Raw genomic sequence first — 19,385 nt, forward strand, 5'->3', positions numbered from 1 at the left:
AGCTGCAGGATGCTGACAAAGGCATCAGCACATGAGCTGTCGTTGTACTCAGGAACATGTTCCCTCTCATGGGGCAGAAGAGGGATGGTCCCATCACTTTGCAGCCGGCTGAGAAGCTTATGACATCCTTTGATCATGCGAGGGCAACAGGAGAGCTGAAGGCTCTGTCTGTTGGTATGTGGGCATGGTCATACCTGTGGTTTGTGCCTGATGCATGCCTGTGAATTGTGCCTCCCACTGGAGACATCTCCCTGGGTGTTGTCAGAAATATTTTACCCCATGTTTGTCAGACTGCTCTCTGTCCTGCCCTGGTTGTGCCTTTGGTGTCTCTGTCTTTGGTGTCCTCTGCTGTGGGGCTGCAGCAAACCAGTCTTCTTTCTGCCTTCAGCTGCTCCATTACATGTTGATTCCCTTCCATGCTTGCTGTGGCATGGGACAGAGACAAGAAAAGAGCCTGAGAGATCTGAGAGTATGGGAGAGCCCATGCCCTATGTCTGTCTCTTCCTGTTACCCTCCATTTCTTGGGTATGTTCCTGTCATCAGTATCAGTAGTAGGCTCAGAATAGCCCCTTCACACTACATGACTGTCCATCTGAGGGAAAATAGTGATTGAAAAGATTGCAATTCTATTTCATTATTTTTATAGCATTATTTTTATTTTTATTAGAAGTATGAGATGCAGCCTTTAGGTGGCCCCGTTGTGTTATCAGACAGCTGCAAGACAAGAAATTCCTCGTTCCTTGCTCAGGACTGGTGTGCTGTCAGTGTCCTGTTGCTCTGGAGGAATTCAGATGGGAATCCAGATGATGAAAGATTTTTTACCAATTATTTGAGACCATAAGAATCAAAAGGATATGGGCATACTCTTCTGAGTTTGTTGCCTGTTTTTTTCATATCTTTATGGTAACTTTTGTTTGTAAGATAAACACAAATTGTAACAAAGGTATATATGACTAGAGTCACTCAAGCTGCACCTGATTAATAAAAAATGATATAAATTAGCTTAAGGGAGAGAGGTTGTTGGGGAAGATATCGTTGTGAAGGAAAAGATAGTATCTTAAAAGCTATCTTCTGACTTCTGGGATCAGTCGGCGGGCTGAGCCTCTCTTCCCCATATTGGGATGACTTTTGGTAAGATTTGAACACGGTCATACCAAGTGCCTCCTCAGGAAACATAGAAATTTCTATAGAGTTCCTTCATATCTTTTAACATGTTTGTAGCCAGGCTGTATTACTCATACTTTTGGTATTTGCAAATTGGTATTCAGACAGTGAATTTATCACTAGCAAACCAAAGAACCTGTGTATCTGTTGCTTTAATATTACACTACTCATTAAATCTAGCTGTGATAGTTCTCATTGAATGTGACCAAACTCTTTCTAAGTGTGGCCATGGTAGTTCATGGTATGTGACTAGATTGAGGGTGTATTACATTGTTTGTGAATTTGTAATCATGATAGTACATTACCCTGAATGCAACCAGACTTATAACTGATAACAGGTAATAAATTATAATTTTGTAACAAAGTTCTCTACCCCTCCACACAGGAAGAGAGTTAGGGGAATGACCCAGGTGTCCTAGTGCAACAAGAGCAGCTGCTAATATTTCGATTCTCAGGATTTGATCCATGTATCAAGCTCCTGTGGTGTAAATACAAGTGAATCTGAACTCTCCTTGGGGTCCCTGTTGTCTGGGTCTTTGGGATGCCTGGGAGTCACAGGGGTCTGGGAGGCTCTGGAGGTTTCCAGAAACACCACCAAGAGGCCCTAGGAGGAGGAAGGAAGAATGGAGAAAGAGTAAGAGGCCCTATATCACCATTTTCGGGGGGGGGGGGGGGGGGGGGGGGGAAGGGGATCATGGGGCAGCTGGAGATACTGGGAGCCACTGAGGTGACTCAGGATGAAAGTATGGCTCTTGTGGGGTCTTGGGCAGCTAGGTCCCCCAAATGTAAATTGGGGGGGGGGGGTGGGGGTGGGGAGGGAGGTGAGGAGGAGGGGGCAAAGGGATTATGGGAGTTCTGGGGAAAATGGGTGAAAGTGACTGGGTCTCAGGGGCAATTAGGGAGACCTAAGTCTGGGGGAAGCAAGAAGGCAAAGTGGTCTGAGGTAGTCCTGGGCAAGTAAGGAGTCCCAGAATGGGCCTGAGGATGATGGGAGTTCCAGGGGAAAATATGAATGATGCCCTGTCAGTTTATGAGTCACAACAGTCTATGCTTCTGCCCCCACACACACCCTCCCCCTTCTTCCTCACATTTGTAGGGATTCCTTAAGCTTAGGGACTGGGAGATCTGGGGGATTCAGGAATACTGTGCTGGTCTGTGAGGGTCTCCAGAAGCATGGTGATTTTGAGGGTTGAGTTTATAAGGTTAGGAGTACTCACACCAGTAGCAGCACTAGCCCCATGAAGCCAAGTGCCAGCCCCAGCTCCAGTGACACTGTGGGCTGCAAGGGGGTCCTGCTGTGGGGCCAGCGCAGCACAGCTCTGAACTGGGCCTGGAGTCCCTGCTCTGCCTCCACACTTCTCCCTGATACTGTGGGGATGCAGGGACCTAGGGTCAAACGGTACTCCTCCCCAGGAAACAGGTGCTCTGGCAGCCCCTACTCCAGTCACAGACATAACAGCCTTCATGGACCCAGGCATCTGAGGGTTCCTGCTCCATTGCCCCTGAGAGGAGGAAGGCATCGGGGAACACCTGCTCCACTCCAACCTCTCTACCATGGATCCAAATATTCAGGCTCACACACACCCCAATTCCTCTCCTGTTGACCCAGGTGTCTGGGGGTCCTGCTCCATCCCACACTACTCACTGCCCTTGGGAGACTCAGGTTTCTGTGCATACCATTGAGATAGAAGTACTTGCGGGCCAGGGTCTCAGATGGGGACCCCAGGCGACAGGCAATGGTTCCTAGAGTGGGGTCCTGGAGGGTCAGGCTGGGAGGTTCCCCCAAACTCTCCTGCAGTTCCTCAAACAGTGCTAGGTCCTGTGTGCGTATCTGGACATGGGGGAACATGTCAACATTGCCTCATCCATCGGGATCATACAATAACACATGTGCTGTGCAAAGGTATCTGTGTCATGTGCATGCTTGTCATGTCCCCCTTATGCTACTTGTGCCCTTTGTCTCCTGCATGTGCATCACACCTTGTCCCCCACATGCTCTTCATGCCTTTGTGTGTCCCCCTTATGCTACTTGTGCCCTTTGTCTCCTGCATGTGCATCACACCTTGTCCCCCACATGCTCTTCGTGCCTTTGTGTGTACCACACAGGGATGCATAAACACAACATATGCACAAGTTACTTCCTTCACAAGTGGACAGGAATCTGTACACACAACTGCCCTACCTCCTGCTCACTCACCCTTCATATGGGTGCTAGCTTGCTTCCATCCTGTGCATACTCTCACACATGCTACTTATAGCACATTTATATCTACAGTATAAGCAATGCTTCCATCTATTGATAGTTCTCATGCCAAGCACAGAAGTGGTCTTGCTATGCCAACTCCTCTCATGAATGTCTATACATACTCTTGCACATGCATAAGCTACTCACATCCTTGGCAAACATCCAGGTAATGGGCAGGTCTGGAGGGACAGCAAAGGGCACATCACAGTGCAATGTGATGGCTTCATCCTCATGGACCCACACATCTTGAACTGGGAACATTGGCAGGCATGTTAACTCACATATGCTCATGCATTCACAGAAATATTTGCACTCCTGTATGAATGCACATGCTTATACATTCACAGTAGGCATGGATTGGCATGTATCCTAGAACATTCTCATGCACTCATGATGGACTTAGCAGGCATGCCCACGTATCAGAAAGGAAGGTTGTCCCAAGAGCCCTTGAGGCACCCAGCTCTGGGGTAGTTCTTAGCCCAGTCTGGATGATCTGGGTTGAAAATGGTCCCCCTACCTGGGCAGTCCAGGGGGAACTGGCAGTCCACAAGGCGGCAGGTTGCACACTGGAAGATGCGGGCAGCTGGCTGGTAGCCTGGGAGGGAGATGTTTGGTGGCCCAAGAGAGATAGGAGGTGTAATAGGAGAAAGGGGGTAACAAGCCAGAGGGATAGGCACTCACCACAGGGGGGGATGCAGGCTGGAGCTGGTGGGGGAAAGCATAGTTAAACTTGAGATCATTAGGGGTCCATATCCCTGTGATGAGCTCAGCCCTTGTCCAGCCCTGGTTTGGCAACCCTGGAGGCATCTCCAGGAAGGGTATGCCCAGGGTGGGAGTCCCAGGGCTGTAGATGTCCAGGGGAGGGGGAGTGTCAGTCCCTGGCATGGGAAAGCTGGGGTGGGAGTCCCAAGGTTCACCCAGGTGGCAGTCCTGAGTGGGGATCCCTGCTGGGCCCATACCTTCTTCCAGTTGGCTCAGCTTCACCCAGATTATATTGATGGCTTCCTGCAGAGACACCTCAAAAGGCTCTGGAGGCTCCCAGATGTCCAGGTGAGACAATGTTCCTCCCCCCAATCCCCCAATCTCAACCCCACACTCCTCCACCCCCAACTCCCCAGATTCCCTTTACAACACATCTGGATCCAATATACCCATCCTGGAGTTTCATGCATCCCTAAATATCCCCTTAAAGCCCCGGACTCTCTATATGCTGAAGCTGCTATGCCCTCAGGATTCCCCAAATATCCCTTCACACCACCCCAAACCTCCATAAATCTTATAGTCCCAAATCCCCATTCATATGTCCTCCATATCCCATCCCTCATGCCCTTAACCTCTCACGTCTCATCCCCATACAAGTTGCTGCTTACTTATTTCCTTCTGCTTCTCCAGAAAATGCAGGGCATCCATGATGATCTCCCGAAGTGTCTCACGCTGACTTGACCCTGAGACCAGTACAAGGCACTGGGACCTCTACAGGGTCAGGATTGGAGGTTCAGGGATGGAGAGGGTTCCACTAAGGGCTGGGATCCTGATCAGGGTTTAGGGGTTCTGGGAAGGGTCAGGTATCCCTGGGGATCCCCAAGCTCTTGAGTAGGGCTGGGAGTTGATGGAATTCCCTAGTGTGTTCCTTCCTGGTCAGGGCTGGGTGATCATCAGTGTTGAGGCAAGGCTGGGAATCCCAGAGATACTTGGGGTCCAGGTCATAGTTGGGGGAGTGTCAGACAGAGTTGAGGGGTGCCGGAACATGGTCCCTGGGGTCCAAGTCAGGACTGGGGAGACCTTGGCATGGTTGAAGGTCCCCAGGATGCTTGTCTAAGTGGGGTTCCTCTTTAGGAAAGGGGTCCCCAGCTACCAAGGGTCCTGTTCAGTGTCAGAGTGAGGGCCTTGGTTTATGAGGGAATCCACTGAGGGCTCTGGGATCCTGTTCAGGGTGGAGATCTCCACTGAGATGGTTGTTCCTAGGGTGCCAGTCAGGATGGGGGTACCCAGGGAGGTGGGTGTCCCCAGGGGTCCTACCACGCACCTACAGTGACAGGGGCAAGTGGCACAGAAGCCTCAGCAAGCGCCTCCAGGCAGTGTTGCTGCTGAGGGCCCTTGAGGGAGGTCCTGGTGATGTCATGGCAAAGACGGGTCCACTGCATGGGAGGCCCAAAGCAGAGCAGGCAGGGGTGAACCCCAGGGAGCCAGGGGGCCAGCACCAGCAGGAGGGAAACCCACCACCACCCCATGTCCCCAAACCATAGCACCTATATGCCTAGGTCCCCAGGGAGCAGGTGGGTTCCTGGATGAGGCCCAGCTGCTTGCGTCTCCAGGGAACACGAGGGTTCCTAGGTGGGGCCCTGGTGGTTGGGTTCCCTCCTTTGGGGACGTCCCTATGGGGATTGGGGGTACCCAGACATGTGTGTCCCCTGGGGTTTTGGGGATGCAGAAGGGGCTCCTACTATCCTCATTTTGGTCTCCCCAAATTCATCACCTTCATTCCCCACCAATCATTTTATTTGGTACCCCCAAATTACCTGTATTTGAATGTCTAATTCCCCCCACCTCATCTCCTATAATCTTATCCCTCAGCACCCTCAATCCAGTTGTTGTCAGTCTCCAAATCCCATCCTTTGGAAACCACTCAAGGGTTTCTCCTTATCCCATCTGATGAATACCTTCATACTCTTGTTTGCAATCACTGAAATAAGTATTCTTTGGGGTCACTGAACCCTTACGCTGTCCCCATCCCTTTCCCTGTCTCTGGTCTCTGCTTGGAGGGAACTCAGGTGTCCCAGATGAAATTTGGCAGCCAAGATGGGGCACAGGGGTAGAGGGCCCAATGTATATAGATCAAGATAGAGGTCTGTGGCAGAAGGTTATAGGGACGCCTGTATTCCTCTGCTCCATGCCCCAGTCCAGGCTGTCCTGTGATGCATATTCCCTAAGACCAGGTTGATGCTGACCCTTTGGCAGCCAAAAAATGTTGCTATGCTGGTGAACAGTGGGGTTGTCTTTCAAAGTGGGGGTGTGAGTCTGGGGAACTGGAGGGGAATTTGGTCTCCTGTACCCCAGCTGGGATTTAGAGTTGCTCTGATGCCCATTTACATGGCAAGGTTTTGGTAGCAGGGAGCTGCAGGGCTGGCCTCTGTGAGAAGAGCCCTGAAGCTGCCTCATATTGTAATACACCATAAATGTTTGTTCATTGTCTTTTGTATTATAAAAACAAGGAGTTCTGTTTGAGGAGCGGGAGTTGCGAAAGCTCCCTGCTGAAGTAAGGAGCTGGATAATGCTTGGCTAGACACTATGAAAATTCTTTTGCTTAATGTAACAGAAAAAGAGAACCCCCTCCCCTTCTCTCTTTCTGCATCTCAGTTGCCTCTTTTGTTCAAAGACACTGTTGCAAAGCTCATGTAACCACCTCCTGATAAGTTGCTAAACTAGTGTATCAACATCCTGCCTTCCTGTCTCATGCTGGGCCAACATGACCAAATAAAAAAAGAAGTTGAACCACAATGCCAAGGAAGACTGCGACCTTCATCTTCACAACCACCAGAGGGACAGAGATGGCCCCCTAGCAACAGTGCACGCAGTCGCAGAACATACCAGGATGTGCTGTGTAACTCCGGAATTACCAAGATATAAAAAGGGACCTTGGTGGGGGTGAGGTGTGTGCCATTGGCGGAGCAGAGACTCCCTGGCCACCCAGCGCTGTTTTGCTTGCTGATTGCTTACTCAATAAATTCCTTTATATGATTAAAACAGTGGTCTCTGAAAATTAATTAAGGGGGCAACTTATAACAAATTTGGTGCCATAACTCGGATGAAGGCAATTTGATTGAAAATCCATTGAAGGGGGCGTCCCACTGATTTCAGTGGCCTTCACTAGGACTACTTTCATTCAAATCCTTCACCAACGAATCCTAAATTCAGCAGCAAGCAAATAAAGCCGGCAACCCCTAGTAATCTTTGTGCACAAAGACCGAATGAAGACTCAGGAGTGAGTAAGTATAGGCCGGTGATCCGTTTGGTTGGGGTTGGGTATCCCAGAGCGTGGCATTGTGAGATGTCCAGCAGGACGAAGTGAGTGTGGACCCCTCAGTAGTGCAGTTCCCACATCCCGCGAGGGACTGGGCCACGAAAAGGGGGAAGCAATTTGTGTGTGTGTGTGTGTGAAGGCGCTCTGGAAGATGGGACAGAAGAAGAGTAAGCCTTCTGGTCCCATGGGTGGGGTAATGTCTGATGTTAGGTTACCCTGGGATTAATGATTAAAAATTGGGATGATTCCCCTTCTAGGTGGGGAAAGAATAAAGTAAAAATGATACATTATTGTGTTGAAATTTGGGGTGGTAAACAAATTCAAGGAGACAGCCTTTATTGGCCTGTATTTGGGTCCTTTGAAGACTGGATTTGTCAGGCCTTAAATATCTATGTGAATTCAAAGGAACCTTTTAGTTTAGAAGAGAGTGAATATGCACATTTGTGGATCAGCTCAGAAACTCGAGCCAATTTATACCCTTTAAAAGAAAAAGGAGGGGATGGGAGGCGTAAGAAAAAAACGAGAATTAGAGATCCCAGCCCCACTGCCTCCCTATATTCCACCACCCCCACCTGCAGCCCCTCCGACTCCCGGGCCTCCTAATCCCAGGGAGATGCCGATAGCGACTCTGACTCTAGCACTCAGGGACCAGTGACTAGGAGTCAAGCCAGAAGACAGCAGCTTAGAAACAAAGGGGGATTGTATTCACTAAGGGAAATAGCAATGGGAGGACCACAACCTGGTATGGGATATGTGGCTGTCCCCATTAACTCCAGGGTTGTCCAAGATTTTAAGAAAGAGATGGGAGGAGGGTAAGCAAGCTTTAATGGAAACTGGCATAATGTTTGCAGCTGCTGGGGAATAATTCTAACTGGAATAATAACTATGTTGTATATGTGTTGGCATTTTTGTTAAAGTGTTATTTTAAACATATGTTAATATGCAAATATGTAAATATAAGAACTGCCATTGAGGTGTATGTCTAAGGGAACAAAATTTCCCCAGGCATAATACTGGCTCGTCAGGTTTAAATGTCCTCAGTGTAATTGCCTACAGGTAGTTAATTTACAGTGGTCTGATTTTACTTGTGTATCTATATATTGTGGATTTTGGAGGGATTGGGATTGACAAGTAAAGAGCTTCTAGGAAAACGGTGGAATATTAACCACTGTAGATTACGTCAAAGCAAAGAAATCCCGCAGAAACGCCCCCTAAGATGTATACTAACACGTTGGAGGGATATAGCAGGGTGAGGGGGTACAGAGAGTAAAAGAACTCTTATCAAATATTGTAATCAGTGGTGGCCACTTTATAAACTAGAGGATGGAGCAGAGTGGCCCCTAAATGGAACTACTAATTATAACACCATATTACAGTCAATGTTGTTTTTGTGGAGAGAAGGAAAACAGGATGAAATGTTGTATACTGATGTTGTTTCAGCATCTTGGAGGGAAAAGGTACAGAATTAAGTTGGTCCCTGACTGAGCCTTTGATGTTGGCATTAGAAAAGTAAAGGCTAGAGAAAGATAAAGGAAATGTTAAAAGGGTTGTTGAAAGTGTTAAAGGTATTTGAAGTTGAATGAGCAGGGAAAGAGGATGTAGGAATGTTAATAGCTCTGCCTCAGCCCGAGGCTGAGATCTCAAGATCAGGGTTGTTAGCCCTCTGGGGCAAAGGGATTGTGATGGGTCTGAGAGAGAGTTGTTATGGAAACAGAAAAGCAGTTAACTCTTAAAACAACCTGAGTTCATGTGCGAGCTCAGATTGCCGATGGGACCGCTCAGGGAACTGTGGACAATTGCATTCCCCTGACCGACCCCACTGAGACCCTAATCATCCCGAAAATTATGATCGGTTAAGTAAATACTAAAATCTGGTTGAATTGGGAATTGAGAATATTATTCCTAGATACGGAATTATAGAAACAATTGACTCTGACCGAGGCCCTCATTTTGTCTCCAAAGTGTCCCAAGAGACTATGAAAGCTCTAGGAACAAGTTGGGAATACCACACTCCGTGGCATCCCCAAAGTGCTGGAAAGGTAGAGCGAATGAATGGTGAAATTAAAAAACAACTAACTAAACTAATGCTGGAAACAAGAGCCTCTTGGGTAAAATGTTTACCTCTTGCACTGTTAAACATATGGACACAGCCCATAGGCTGTCACTTTCAGAACTGGGTAACAGATCCAGGGAAATCATGGGGAGAGGGCGCCACGGGTACTCTGCTAGGCATCAGGGCCCACCAGGAATTGCCAGACGGGTTCTGCCGAGGAACCAGGGGCCAGCTGTGGCTCGCTGGCGGAGGTCCACTGCCACTCCCATGGGCCTGATGGGACTCACAGCAGGAGGTCCACTGGTCCACTGGCACACCCAGGGACCTGCCAGGGCTTGCAGGGGGGGGTCCGGTGCCATGCTGTGGGACCACAGGGGCTTGTGAAGGGGGTAAACTGGTATGGTTGCCCAGGAGCTTGCCAGGGCTCGAGGGAAAGAGGGCGTTCCACGGCACCTACCAGGGGCCCGCCTGGGCTCGCAAGTGGGGGTTTGACCGTCCTTCCCCGGGGCCCCACCAGGGCTCGAAGGGGGGAGGTTAACCAGCATGCCCAGTGCCCCGCTGGGGCTTGCAAGGGTGGTCCACCACAACTACTGGCCACTGGACTTGAAGGGACGGATACATTGGCGTGCCTGGGGTCCCGCAGCTGGTCACTGGTCTGCCACTGTTGTGCTCGGGGGCCTGCAGAGCCTAGCAGGGGGAGGTCCACCAGTGTGTCCAGGGGTCGTCAGGGCCTTGCAAAGGGGGGGTGTCTAAAGCCTCTCCCGGGGGCCTGCCAGGGCTCGCAGTGGTGTGTCCACCACTGCGCCCTGGGTCCTGTGGTGGGTCGCTGGTGTGGGTCTGCCAATGTACTGGGGGCCCACCAGAGATCGTAATGGGGGGACAGTCCACCAGTGCGGTCAGGGCCTGCTCGGGCTCACAGTGGGGAGTTCACTGCAGCTACCAGGGGCCAACCAGGGCTTGCAGGGGAGGGTCTACCTGTGAGTCCTGGGTCCCACCAGGGTTCACAGGGGGCGTTCCCCAGCACACACATGGCCAGCAGGACTTGCGGGTGGGGGTCCACCGCTGTACTGGGGGCCCACCACAGCTCTAATGGGGGGTTAACGGTAGCGACCGGTGTCCCGCTGGGGCTGGCAATGGGCTTACCCTTTCCCTTACCCTTACCCATACACTTACTCTTAACCTTACCCTTACCCGTACACTTTGCCTTACAATTACCCTAACCCTTACACTTGCCCTTACCCTTACCCTCACCCTTCCCCTAACCCTTACCCTTATGCTAACCCTGACCCTTACCCTTACCCTTACCCATACCATTATTCTTACCTTACCCTCACACTTACCCTAACCCTTACCCTTACCCTTACACATACTCTAAACCTTACCCTTACCGATACCTGTTCCCTAACCTTTACCATTACCCTAACCCTTACCGTTACTCTTACCCTTACCCTTACCATTACCCTAATCCTTACACTAATCCTTGCCCTAACACTTACCACAGCACTTACCCTTACCCTTACCCTTACCCTTACCCTTACCCTTACCCTTACCCTTACCCTTACCCATAACCTTACTCTTATCTTTACTTTACCCTTACTTTTACTTACTTACCCTTACCTTTACTTTACCCCTTAAGGACATGAAACTGTTGGAGAGTGTCCAGAGGAGGGCTACGAAGATGGTGAAAGGCCTGGAGGGGAAGACGTACAAGGAACGGCTGAGGGCACTGGGCCTGTTCAGCCTGGAGAAGAGGAGGCTGAGGGGAGACCTCATCGCAGTCTACAACTTCCTCGTAAGGGGGTGTCGAGAGGCAGGAGACCTTTTCTCCATTAACACCAGCGACAGGACCCGTGGGAACGAGGTTAAGCTGAGGCAGGGGAAATTTAGGCTTGACATCAGGAGGAAGTTCTTCACAGAGAGGGTGGTTGCACACTGGAACAGGCTCCCCAGGGAAGTGGTCACTGCACCGAGTCTGTCTGAATTTAAGAAGAGTGTGCACTTAGTCACATGGTCTGAACTTTTGGGTAGACCTGTGCGGCGTCAAGAGTTGGACTTGATGATCCTTAAGGGTCCCTTCCAACTCAGGATATTCTATGATTCTATGATTCTTATCCTTACCCTTACCCATACCCATTCCCTAACCTTTACCCTTACCCTTACCCTTACCCTTACCCTTACCCTTACCCTTACCCTTACCCTAAACCTTAGCCTTGCCCTTACACTAACCTTTAACCTTACCCTTACACTTTCCCTAAACCTTATCCTTACCCTTACACTAACCCTGAATCTTAGCATTGCCCTAACCCTGAACATAACTCTTACCCTTAACCTAACCATTATCCTTGTTATAAATTAGACCACACAATTTTCTGGCCTATTGAAATTATTTTATTAATCAAATAAGCAGACACAAGCAAAACAGCGCTGGGCGGCTGGGGAGTCTCTGCTCCACAACAGCACGCAACTTAGTTACAAGAGATGAGGAAAAGGCGGAGGTGCTTTAGCGGCAATACTGGTTGTCCTCTGGATACCCAGTACCCTGAGCTGGTGGAAGGGGATGGGGAGCAGGATGTGGCCCTCACTATCTGCGAAGAACTGGTTGGCGACCTGCTACGGCACTTGGATGTGCACAAGTCAATGGGGCCGGATGGGATCCACCCAACGGTACTGAGAACTGGCAGAGGAGCTGGCCAAGCCACTATCCATCATTTATCAGCAGTCCTGGCTATCGGGGGAGGTCCCAGTTGACTGGCGGCTAGCAAATGTGACGCCCATCTACAAGAAGGGCCGGAGGGCAGACCCGGGAAACTGCAGGCCTGTCAGTTTGACCTCAGTGCCAGGGAAGCTCATGGAGCAGATTCTCTTGAGAGTCATCATGCAGCACTTGCAGAGCAAGCAGGCGATCAGGCCCAGTCAGCATGGGTTTATGAAAGGCAGGTCCTTCTTGACGAACCTGATCTCCTTCTATGACAAAGTGACGTGCTGGGTGGATGAGGGAAAGGCTGTAGATGTGGTCTACCTTGACTTCAGCAAGGCTTTTGACACCATCTCCCACAGCATTCTCCTCAAGAAACTGGCTGCCCTAGGCTTGGACTGGCGCACGCTTCGTTGGGTTGGAAACTGGCTGGGTGGCTGGGCCCAAAGAGTCGTGGTAAATGGAGTCAAGTCCAGTTGGAGGCCAGTCACTAGTGGCATTCCCCAGGGCTCGGTGCTGGGGCCGGTCCTCTTTAATATCTTCATTGATGATCTGGATGAGGGCATTGAGTGCACCCTCAGTAAGTTTGCAGTTGACACCAAGCTAGGCACGTGTGTCGATCTGCTCGAGGGTAGGAAGGCTCTGCAGGAGGATCTGGATAGGCTGCACCGATGGGCTGAGGTCAACTGCATGAAGTTCAACAAGGCCAAGTGCCGGGTCCTGCACCTGGGGCGCAATAACCCCAAGCAGAGCTACAGGCTGGGAGATGAGTGGTTGGAGAGCTGCCAGGCAGAGAAGGACCTGGGAGCGATGGTGGACAGTCGACTGAATATGAGCCAGCAGTGTGCTCAGGTGGCCAAGAAGGCCAACGGCATCCTGGCTTGTATCAGAAACACTGTGACCAGCAGGGCTAGGGAGGTGATCGTCCCCCTGGACTCGGCTCTGGTGAGGCCGTACCTCAAGTACTGTGTTCAGTTTTGGGCCCCTCACTACAAGAAGGACATGGAGGTGCTTGAGCGGGTCCAGAGAAGGGTGACGAAGCTGGTGAGGGGCCTGGAGAACAAGTCCTACGAGGAGCGGCTGAGGGAGCTGGGCTTGTTCAGCCTGGAGAAAAGGAGGCTCAGGGGTGACCTTATTGCTCTCTACAGGTACCTTAAAGGAGGCTGTAGTGAGGTGGGGGTTGGCCTGTTCGCCCACATGCCTGGTGACAGGACGAGGGGGAATGGGCTAAAATTGCACCAGGGGAGTTTTAGGTTAGATGTTAGGAAGAACTTCTTTACCAAAAGGGTTGTTAGACATTTGAACGGGCTGCCCAGGGAAGTGGTGGAGTCACCATCCCTGGAAGTCTTTAAAAGATGTTTAGATGTAGAGCTTAGGGATATGGTTTAGTGGGGACTGCTTGTGTTAGGTTAGAGGTTGGACTTGATGATCTTGAGGTCTCTTCCAACCTAGAAATTCTGTGATTCTGTGATTCTGTGATTTAGGGTAAGGTTTAGGATAAGGGTAAGGGTAAGGGTAGGGTTAGGGTAAGTGTAAGGGTAAGTATAAGGGCTCTGTGCAGTCCCCAAGGTCCGTGCAGCAGGAGGCAGGAGGTGCTCCAGGCTCACAGCAGCAGTTCACCTGCGGCCTGTGCAGGGAGAGGCCCCTGGTGGAGCAGGTGGAGGAGCCCCTGGTGGAGCAGGTGGCTGTGGCCTGGAGGAGGCCGCGGCCTGTGGAGAGCCCCCGCAGCAGCAGGCCCCGGGCTGGACTGGAACGGGCTGTGCTGAGCCTGCTTTGCCCGTGACGCTCCTTGTGGAGTGATCTCCCTGTCCTTCTGGCAGCCCTTGAACCCTTTCCAGCCTCTTTTCTCCCCTTGGCGTTGGAGGAGGGGCAGGGAGAGAACGCTTGTGCTGGAGCTTAGCTGCCCAGCTGAGGAAAACCACCACGGCTCTCTTGCCGCTGCTGCAGCACGCTGGTAGCAGCCAGCACCGTCTGTTCTTCGAGCCTCAGCAAGCCCACAGCATCTTCCTTGAAGGGATCCCTTTCCTTCACGCCTGCCAGGCGCCGCCTCCAGAGGCTGAGGGCTTGTGCCCCGTTTGCAAGCGCTTTCTCAGTGCCCCCTTCCCCAGAGAAGGATCCCAGCTGCTTGGCTTCCCTGCCCTCTGCTGCCAGGCTCCCGCAGCTGCTATCCCAGCAGCGCAGCAGCCAGCTGACAATGTGCTCGCCTGGAGGACAGCTGCAATCTTGTCCCATGGCTCGCAGCTCGGCCAGGGATGGGGATCACCTGCTTCCTGCTGCTTTTGTCTCTGTTCTCCTTTCCAACAGCCTCCTGTTCCCTGGGATGGCCCTACCTTGGGAGAGCCTGCCTCTCCTTCCTCTTGTTCCTTCCCCTTCTTGGGAGGACTTTCTGCCCTTCCGAAACGAGATGATTTCTGCATGCATTCCTTCCCCTTGTGTGTATTGGCGCCTGAGACAGCAACGGGGTAGTCCCTGGAGCCAGCTCTTAGGGCCTGTGCCAGGCTTGGTGTGGCTGCAGGGAACATGCCAGGGGCTCAAGGGGCTGCAGGGCGAGTGACAAGGCTTTGAGGGGCCTCAGGTCCCACCGCAGTGGTTGAAGTCAATGCAGGGAACATCAGAGTTGTTGGAGGGGCTACAGGTAAAATGCCAGGGGTTGCAGGGGCTACAGGGTGCGTCACAGCTTAGCATCAGGTCAAGACGCATTTTCCTAGAACCATCCATTTCCTCCTGAAGGGGCTGAAGAGCATGGAATGGTCTTCAAAATGCACAGAGCAAACCCCAGCAAAGGTAGAGCTGCTGCTAGCAAGTAGGTAACTTTATTGTTCCTGCTGTTAATTTTGTTTCACAACAGATGCAAACATGTATCTTGAGTTGAGGGCAAAGGTGACCTTGGATCTGAAGCACACAGGCGTTCGCTAATGTACCCCATCTGGAGTGAATCCAGAACGACTCGGAAGGAAAAATAAAGTCCAAACCAGTGCGTTGTGATAAAGAGAGTTTAATAGGGTAGAAAAGGAAGAGAAACAAACAAAATAATAAATAATGATATTTATAATTTATAATATATTAATATATAAAAATATTTAATACTATTAAATACTAATACTTATAAATTTATAATAATAAAACAATGCCATACTGTACAACACAGTCAATAAAGTGGATTTAATTAAATAAATAATAAAACCAATAAATTAAATTAAAATTAAAAAAAAAGAATAATAAAAATAAAACCCATTTTTCCCATTCCAATGAATTCCTATCCCCATCATCACTTCCCATCCCACTGATCATTTGCTATCCCAAAAACCTCCCAGTTCTTATTCCCTCGGCATCCCAGTGCAAGAAGAGCTGCAGGCAGAGGCCTTGCTGAGTGACCACCTAAGGAGAGGAATTTAATCCAGAAGGCAGGAAAGAAGAGCAATGCCCCGAAAGAAGAACTAAGCCTTGTCTCTCAGCCCTTTGGTGTCCCAAGCAGCAGTTGCCATGGCCCAGCCCAGCTGCTGCCAGCATCTCCCCAGCTTGCCATTGCCACCTTCCTGGGTGAGGTGTGCCCACATTTGCCATTGGCGCTGTTGCCCATCCCCGAGAGTGGCAAGCATTGCGTAGGTCCAGCGCGAAAGAGGGGAGAGGGCAAGCGAGAGGGGCAAGGGCTGAGGAGTGTGGCTGAAGCTGGAGCAGGTGCCTGCAGAGGTCTCTGTGCCTGCCTGCGTGCTGAGCGGGCCTGGGTGCTGCAGGGGCTGTCGAGGAGAAGCCTGAGGTCGGTCACGGGTAGCCGTAATAGTAGGCTATGGCGTGGTCCTTCTGCCGCTGCACGAAGAATTGCACGGGGCCAATCTTCGTCTGGTGGGCCGCCCGCTGCCGCTTCTGGGCCAACTTCTTCAGGCGCTCCCGCTCAGGATGCTGCTTCGGCGTGATGGGCACTGACTCCTCCTGCTCCTCCAGCAGCGTGGGCGCCGCATTGCTGCCCGCCCAGGGCCCCACGCAGGACACGTAGTCCACGTGGGGCTGCGCCGGACACTGCAGCGTGCGCGGCTGCCTGGGCAGAGCTGGACTGTGCGCTTGCCCCCCCGCGGCTGGCAGGCCCAGCGCTCTGGGTGCCGGCTCTAGGGGAGCTCTCCATGCTGGCACCGTGCTGCCTGGTGGTGCCGGCAGCGTCTGGGCCTTGTGGCCAGCTGGGGGCCGGGGGGCAGCGGGCACAGCGCTGTAGCCTGGCAGTGTCGGCCGGGCCCTGGGCATGCTGCTGGGGCCGCTGGAGGTGGGATGCAGCTGCACACAGGGTGGCTGGCGCACTGGCCCCAGCGCGTTGGCCCTGGCCCCCAGCGGCTGCAAAGTCTCGCTGGGGGTCTTTGTCCCCGGCTGCTGGCACTGCAGCATCTTGGCCCCGCTGGCTTGGGGCTGGAGCCTGTCCTGGGGCCGCACGACACGGGCACGAGAATGGGGCTTCATGGGGAGGGGCTCCGGCAGCAGCAGCGTTCTGCGAAGAGGCGGCGCCGCTGCTCCTTGCCCCCCAGCAGCCCCCGGGCTTCGCGCTCTCTTGCTGGGCACCCTGGTGCTGTCACTCGCCGGCTGCTGCCTAACACTGCCCGCTTGGCTGCTGCTTCCAGCCAGCACACTGTGGCCACCTGTCTTACCCTGGCGCAGCGTCTTGGGGCCTTGGCCAGCCTGGCCCAGCAGCAGCGTCTTCTCCTTGCCGGGGGTCTTGTCCGTCGTCGGCCTCCTGTGCTTGGAGCTCTGCTCTGTGCTGGGGGTGCTGCTGGGCGCGGGGTGCTTGGCCCCACACTTGGTGCTGGTGGGCGCAGGGACAGGCGGGAAGCTCTACAGGGGACTACGAGGGGGACTGGACAGGGCTCTCCTCAGGGCTGGGAGAAGTTGAGGCTCCTTGAGGGGAGACGAGGGAGGCTGGGGCAGGGGTCTCCTGCAGGCAGGGTCGTGCAGCTAGCACACACATCGCACAGGACCTGAGCGTGGCTGTTCGGGAAGGACGGCCGCCGCTCCGGACACGACCTTTGGTCTCGGGGACAGCCAGTCCCCGAGCCAGCGGATGACAGCCTCCTGTTTCACGACACGGCTGCTACGCATGCAGCTCGTGGCCGGACCACTGTGTCGTGGGATCTCCTTCCCCGAGCCGCTCCAGACAGAACCCGGACCCCCGTGCAGCTAGCACACACGTCGCCCAGGACCGGAGCCCGGTGTCCACATCCGGACGACTGCCGCTCTGGACTGTCTGAATCGACGTTCCCCGGGACGGCGTAACTCCGAGCCGGTGAACGACAGCCTGACGCTTCGCGGCAAGTCTGACTCCCATGCCGCTCGTGGCCGGACAACCGTGTCTTGGGATCGTTGTCCCCAGTCGGCCCGTGAAGGGACCCGGACCCCGGTGCGGCTAGCACACATATCGCCCAGGACCGGAGCGTGGCTGTTCGGGAAGGACGGCTGCCGCTCTGGACAGGACAGAAGCTTTGGTCTCGGGGACAGCCAGCCCCCGAGCCAGCGGATGACAGCCTCCTGTTTCACGACACGGCTGCTACGCATGCAGCTCGTGGCCGGACCACTGTGTCGTGGGATCTCCTTCCCCGAGCCGCTCCAGACAGAACCCGGACCCCAGTGCAGCTAGCACACACGTCGCCCAGGACCGGAGCCCGGTGTCCACACCAGGACGACTGCCGCTCTGGACTGTCTGAATCGACGTTCCCCGGGACGGCGTAACTCCGAGCCGGTGAACGACAGCCTGACGCTTCGCGGCAAGTCTGTCTCCCATGCCGCTCGTGGCCGGACAACCGTGTCTTGGGATCGTTGTCCCCAGTCCGCCCGAGAAGGGACCTGGACCCCGGTGCGGCTAGCACACACGTCGCGCAGGACCGGAGCCTAGGCGCTCGGGAAGCCGGACCCACGCAGCCCGTAGAGGGACACACGTTTCATGCGATCGAAATAGCGGAGCCGACAGAGGTCCGACCGGGACCTAGTGCGGCTAGCACACACATCGCCCAGGACCTGAGCGTGGCTGTTCGGGAAGGACGGCCGCCGCTCCGGACAGGACAGAAGCTTTGGTCTCGGGGACAGCCAGCCCCCGAGCCAGCGGATGACAGCCTCCTGTTTCACGACACGGCTGCTACGCATGCCGCTCGTAGCCGGACAACTGTTTCTTGGGATCGTGGTCCCCATTCCGCCCGAGACGGGACCCGGACCCCGGTGCGGCTAGCACACACGTCGTGCAGGACCGGAGCCTAGGGGCTCGGGAAGCCGGACCCACGCAGCCCGTAGAGGGACACACGTTTCCTGCGATCGAAATAGCGGAGCCGACAGAGGTCTGACCGGGACCTAGTGCGGATAGCACACATATCGCCCAGGACCTGAGCGTGGCTGTTCGGGAAGGACGGCCGCCGCTCTGGACAGGACAGATGCTTTGCTCTCGGGGACAGCCAGCCCCCGAGCCAGCGGATGACAGCCTCCTGTTTCACGACACGGCTGCTACTCATGCAGCTCGTGGCCGGACCACTGTGTCGTGGGATCTCTTTCCCCGAGCCGCTCAAGACAGAACCCGGACCCCCGTGCAGCTAGCACACACGTCGCCCAGGACCGGAGCCCGGTGTCCACATCCGGACGACTGCCGCTCTGGACTGTCTGAATCGACGTTCCCCGGCACTGCGTAACTCCGAGCCGGTGAACGACAGCCTGACGCTTCGCGGCAAGTCTGTCTCCCATGCCGCTCGTGGCCGGACAACCGTGTCTTGGGATCGTTGTCCCAAGTCCACCCGAGAAGGGACCTGGACCCCGGTGCGGCTAGCACACACGTCGCGCAGGACCGGAGCCTAGGCGCTCGGGAAGCCGGACCCACGCAGCCCGTAGAGGGACACACGTTTCATGCGATCGAAATAGCGGAGCCGACAGAGGTCCGACCGGGACCTAGTGCGGCTAGCACACACATCGCCCAGGACCTGAGCGTGGCTGTTCGGGAAGGACGGCCGCCGCTCCGGACAGGACCTTTGGTCTCGGGGACAGCCAGCCCCCGAGCCAGCGGATGACAGCCTCCTGTTTCACGACACGGCTGCTACGCATGCCGCTCGTGGCCGGACCACTGTGTCGTGGGATCTCCTTCCCCGAGCCGCCCAAGACAGAACCCGGACCCCGGTGCGGCTAGCACACACGTCGCGCAGGACCGGAGCCTAGGGGCTCGGGAAGCCGGACCCACGCAGCCCGTAGAGGGACA

General features: G+C 53.7%; 1 protein-coding gene across 1 annotated transcript; it reads right to left on the reverse strand.

Moving 5' to 3' along the window:
- Positions 1-1,583: 1,583 nt before the first annotated feature.
- SPACA6 (sperm acrosome associated 6) lies at positions 1,584-6,257 on the reverse strand. The gene is made up of 8 exons (XM_072026188.1): positions 5,436-6,257; positions 4,780-4,854; positions 4,091-4,114; positions 3,927-4,004; positions 3,557-3,660; positions 2,842-2,995; positions 2,382-2,532; positions 1,584-1,768 (listed from the first exon to the last, which is right to left on the reverse strand). The coding sequence occupies exons 1-8, from the start codon at positions 5,638-5,640 to the stop codon at positions 1,717-1,719; spliced, it is 843 nt and encodes a 280-aa protein (XP_071882289.1). The 5' UTR covers positions 5,641-6,257; the 3' UTR covers positions 1,584-1,716.
- Between the last annotated feature and the right edge of the window lie 13,128 nt (positions 6,258-19,385).

Source organism: Anas platyrhynchos, chromosome 20 (assembly GCF_047663525.1).
Source record: "Anas platyrhynchos isolate ZD024472 breed Pekin duck chromosome 20, IASCAAS_PekinDuck_T2T, whole genome shotgun sequence".
NCBI lineage: Eukaryota > Metazoa > Chordata > Aves > Anseriformes > Anatidae > Anas > Anas platyrhynchos.

Excerpts from the sequence above, each read along its gene's own strand:
- SPACA6 (XM_072026188.1), bottom strand. The coding sequence starts at position 5,640 with ATGGGGTGGTGGTGGGTTTCCCTCCTGCTGGTGCTGGCCCCCTGGCTC. Across the intron at positions 4,115-4,779 it reads GGAGAAGCAGAAGGAAATAA|CTCCAGCCTGCATCCCCCCC; the intron begins GTAAGCAGCAAC and ends TTCCCCCACCAG. Across the intron at positions 1,769-2,381 it reads GGGCTAGTGCTGCTACTGGT|GGCCTCTTGGTGGTGTTTCT; the intron begins GTGAGTACTCCT and ends TCCTCCTCCTAG.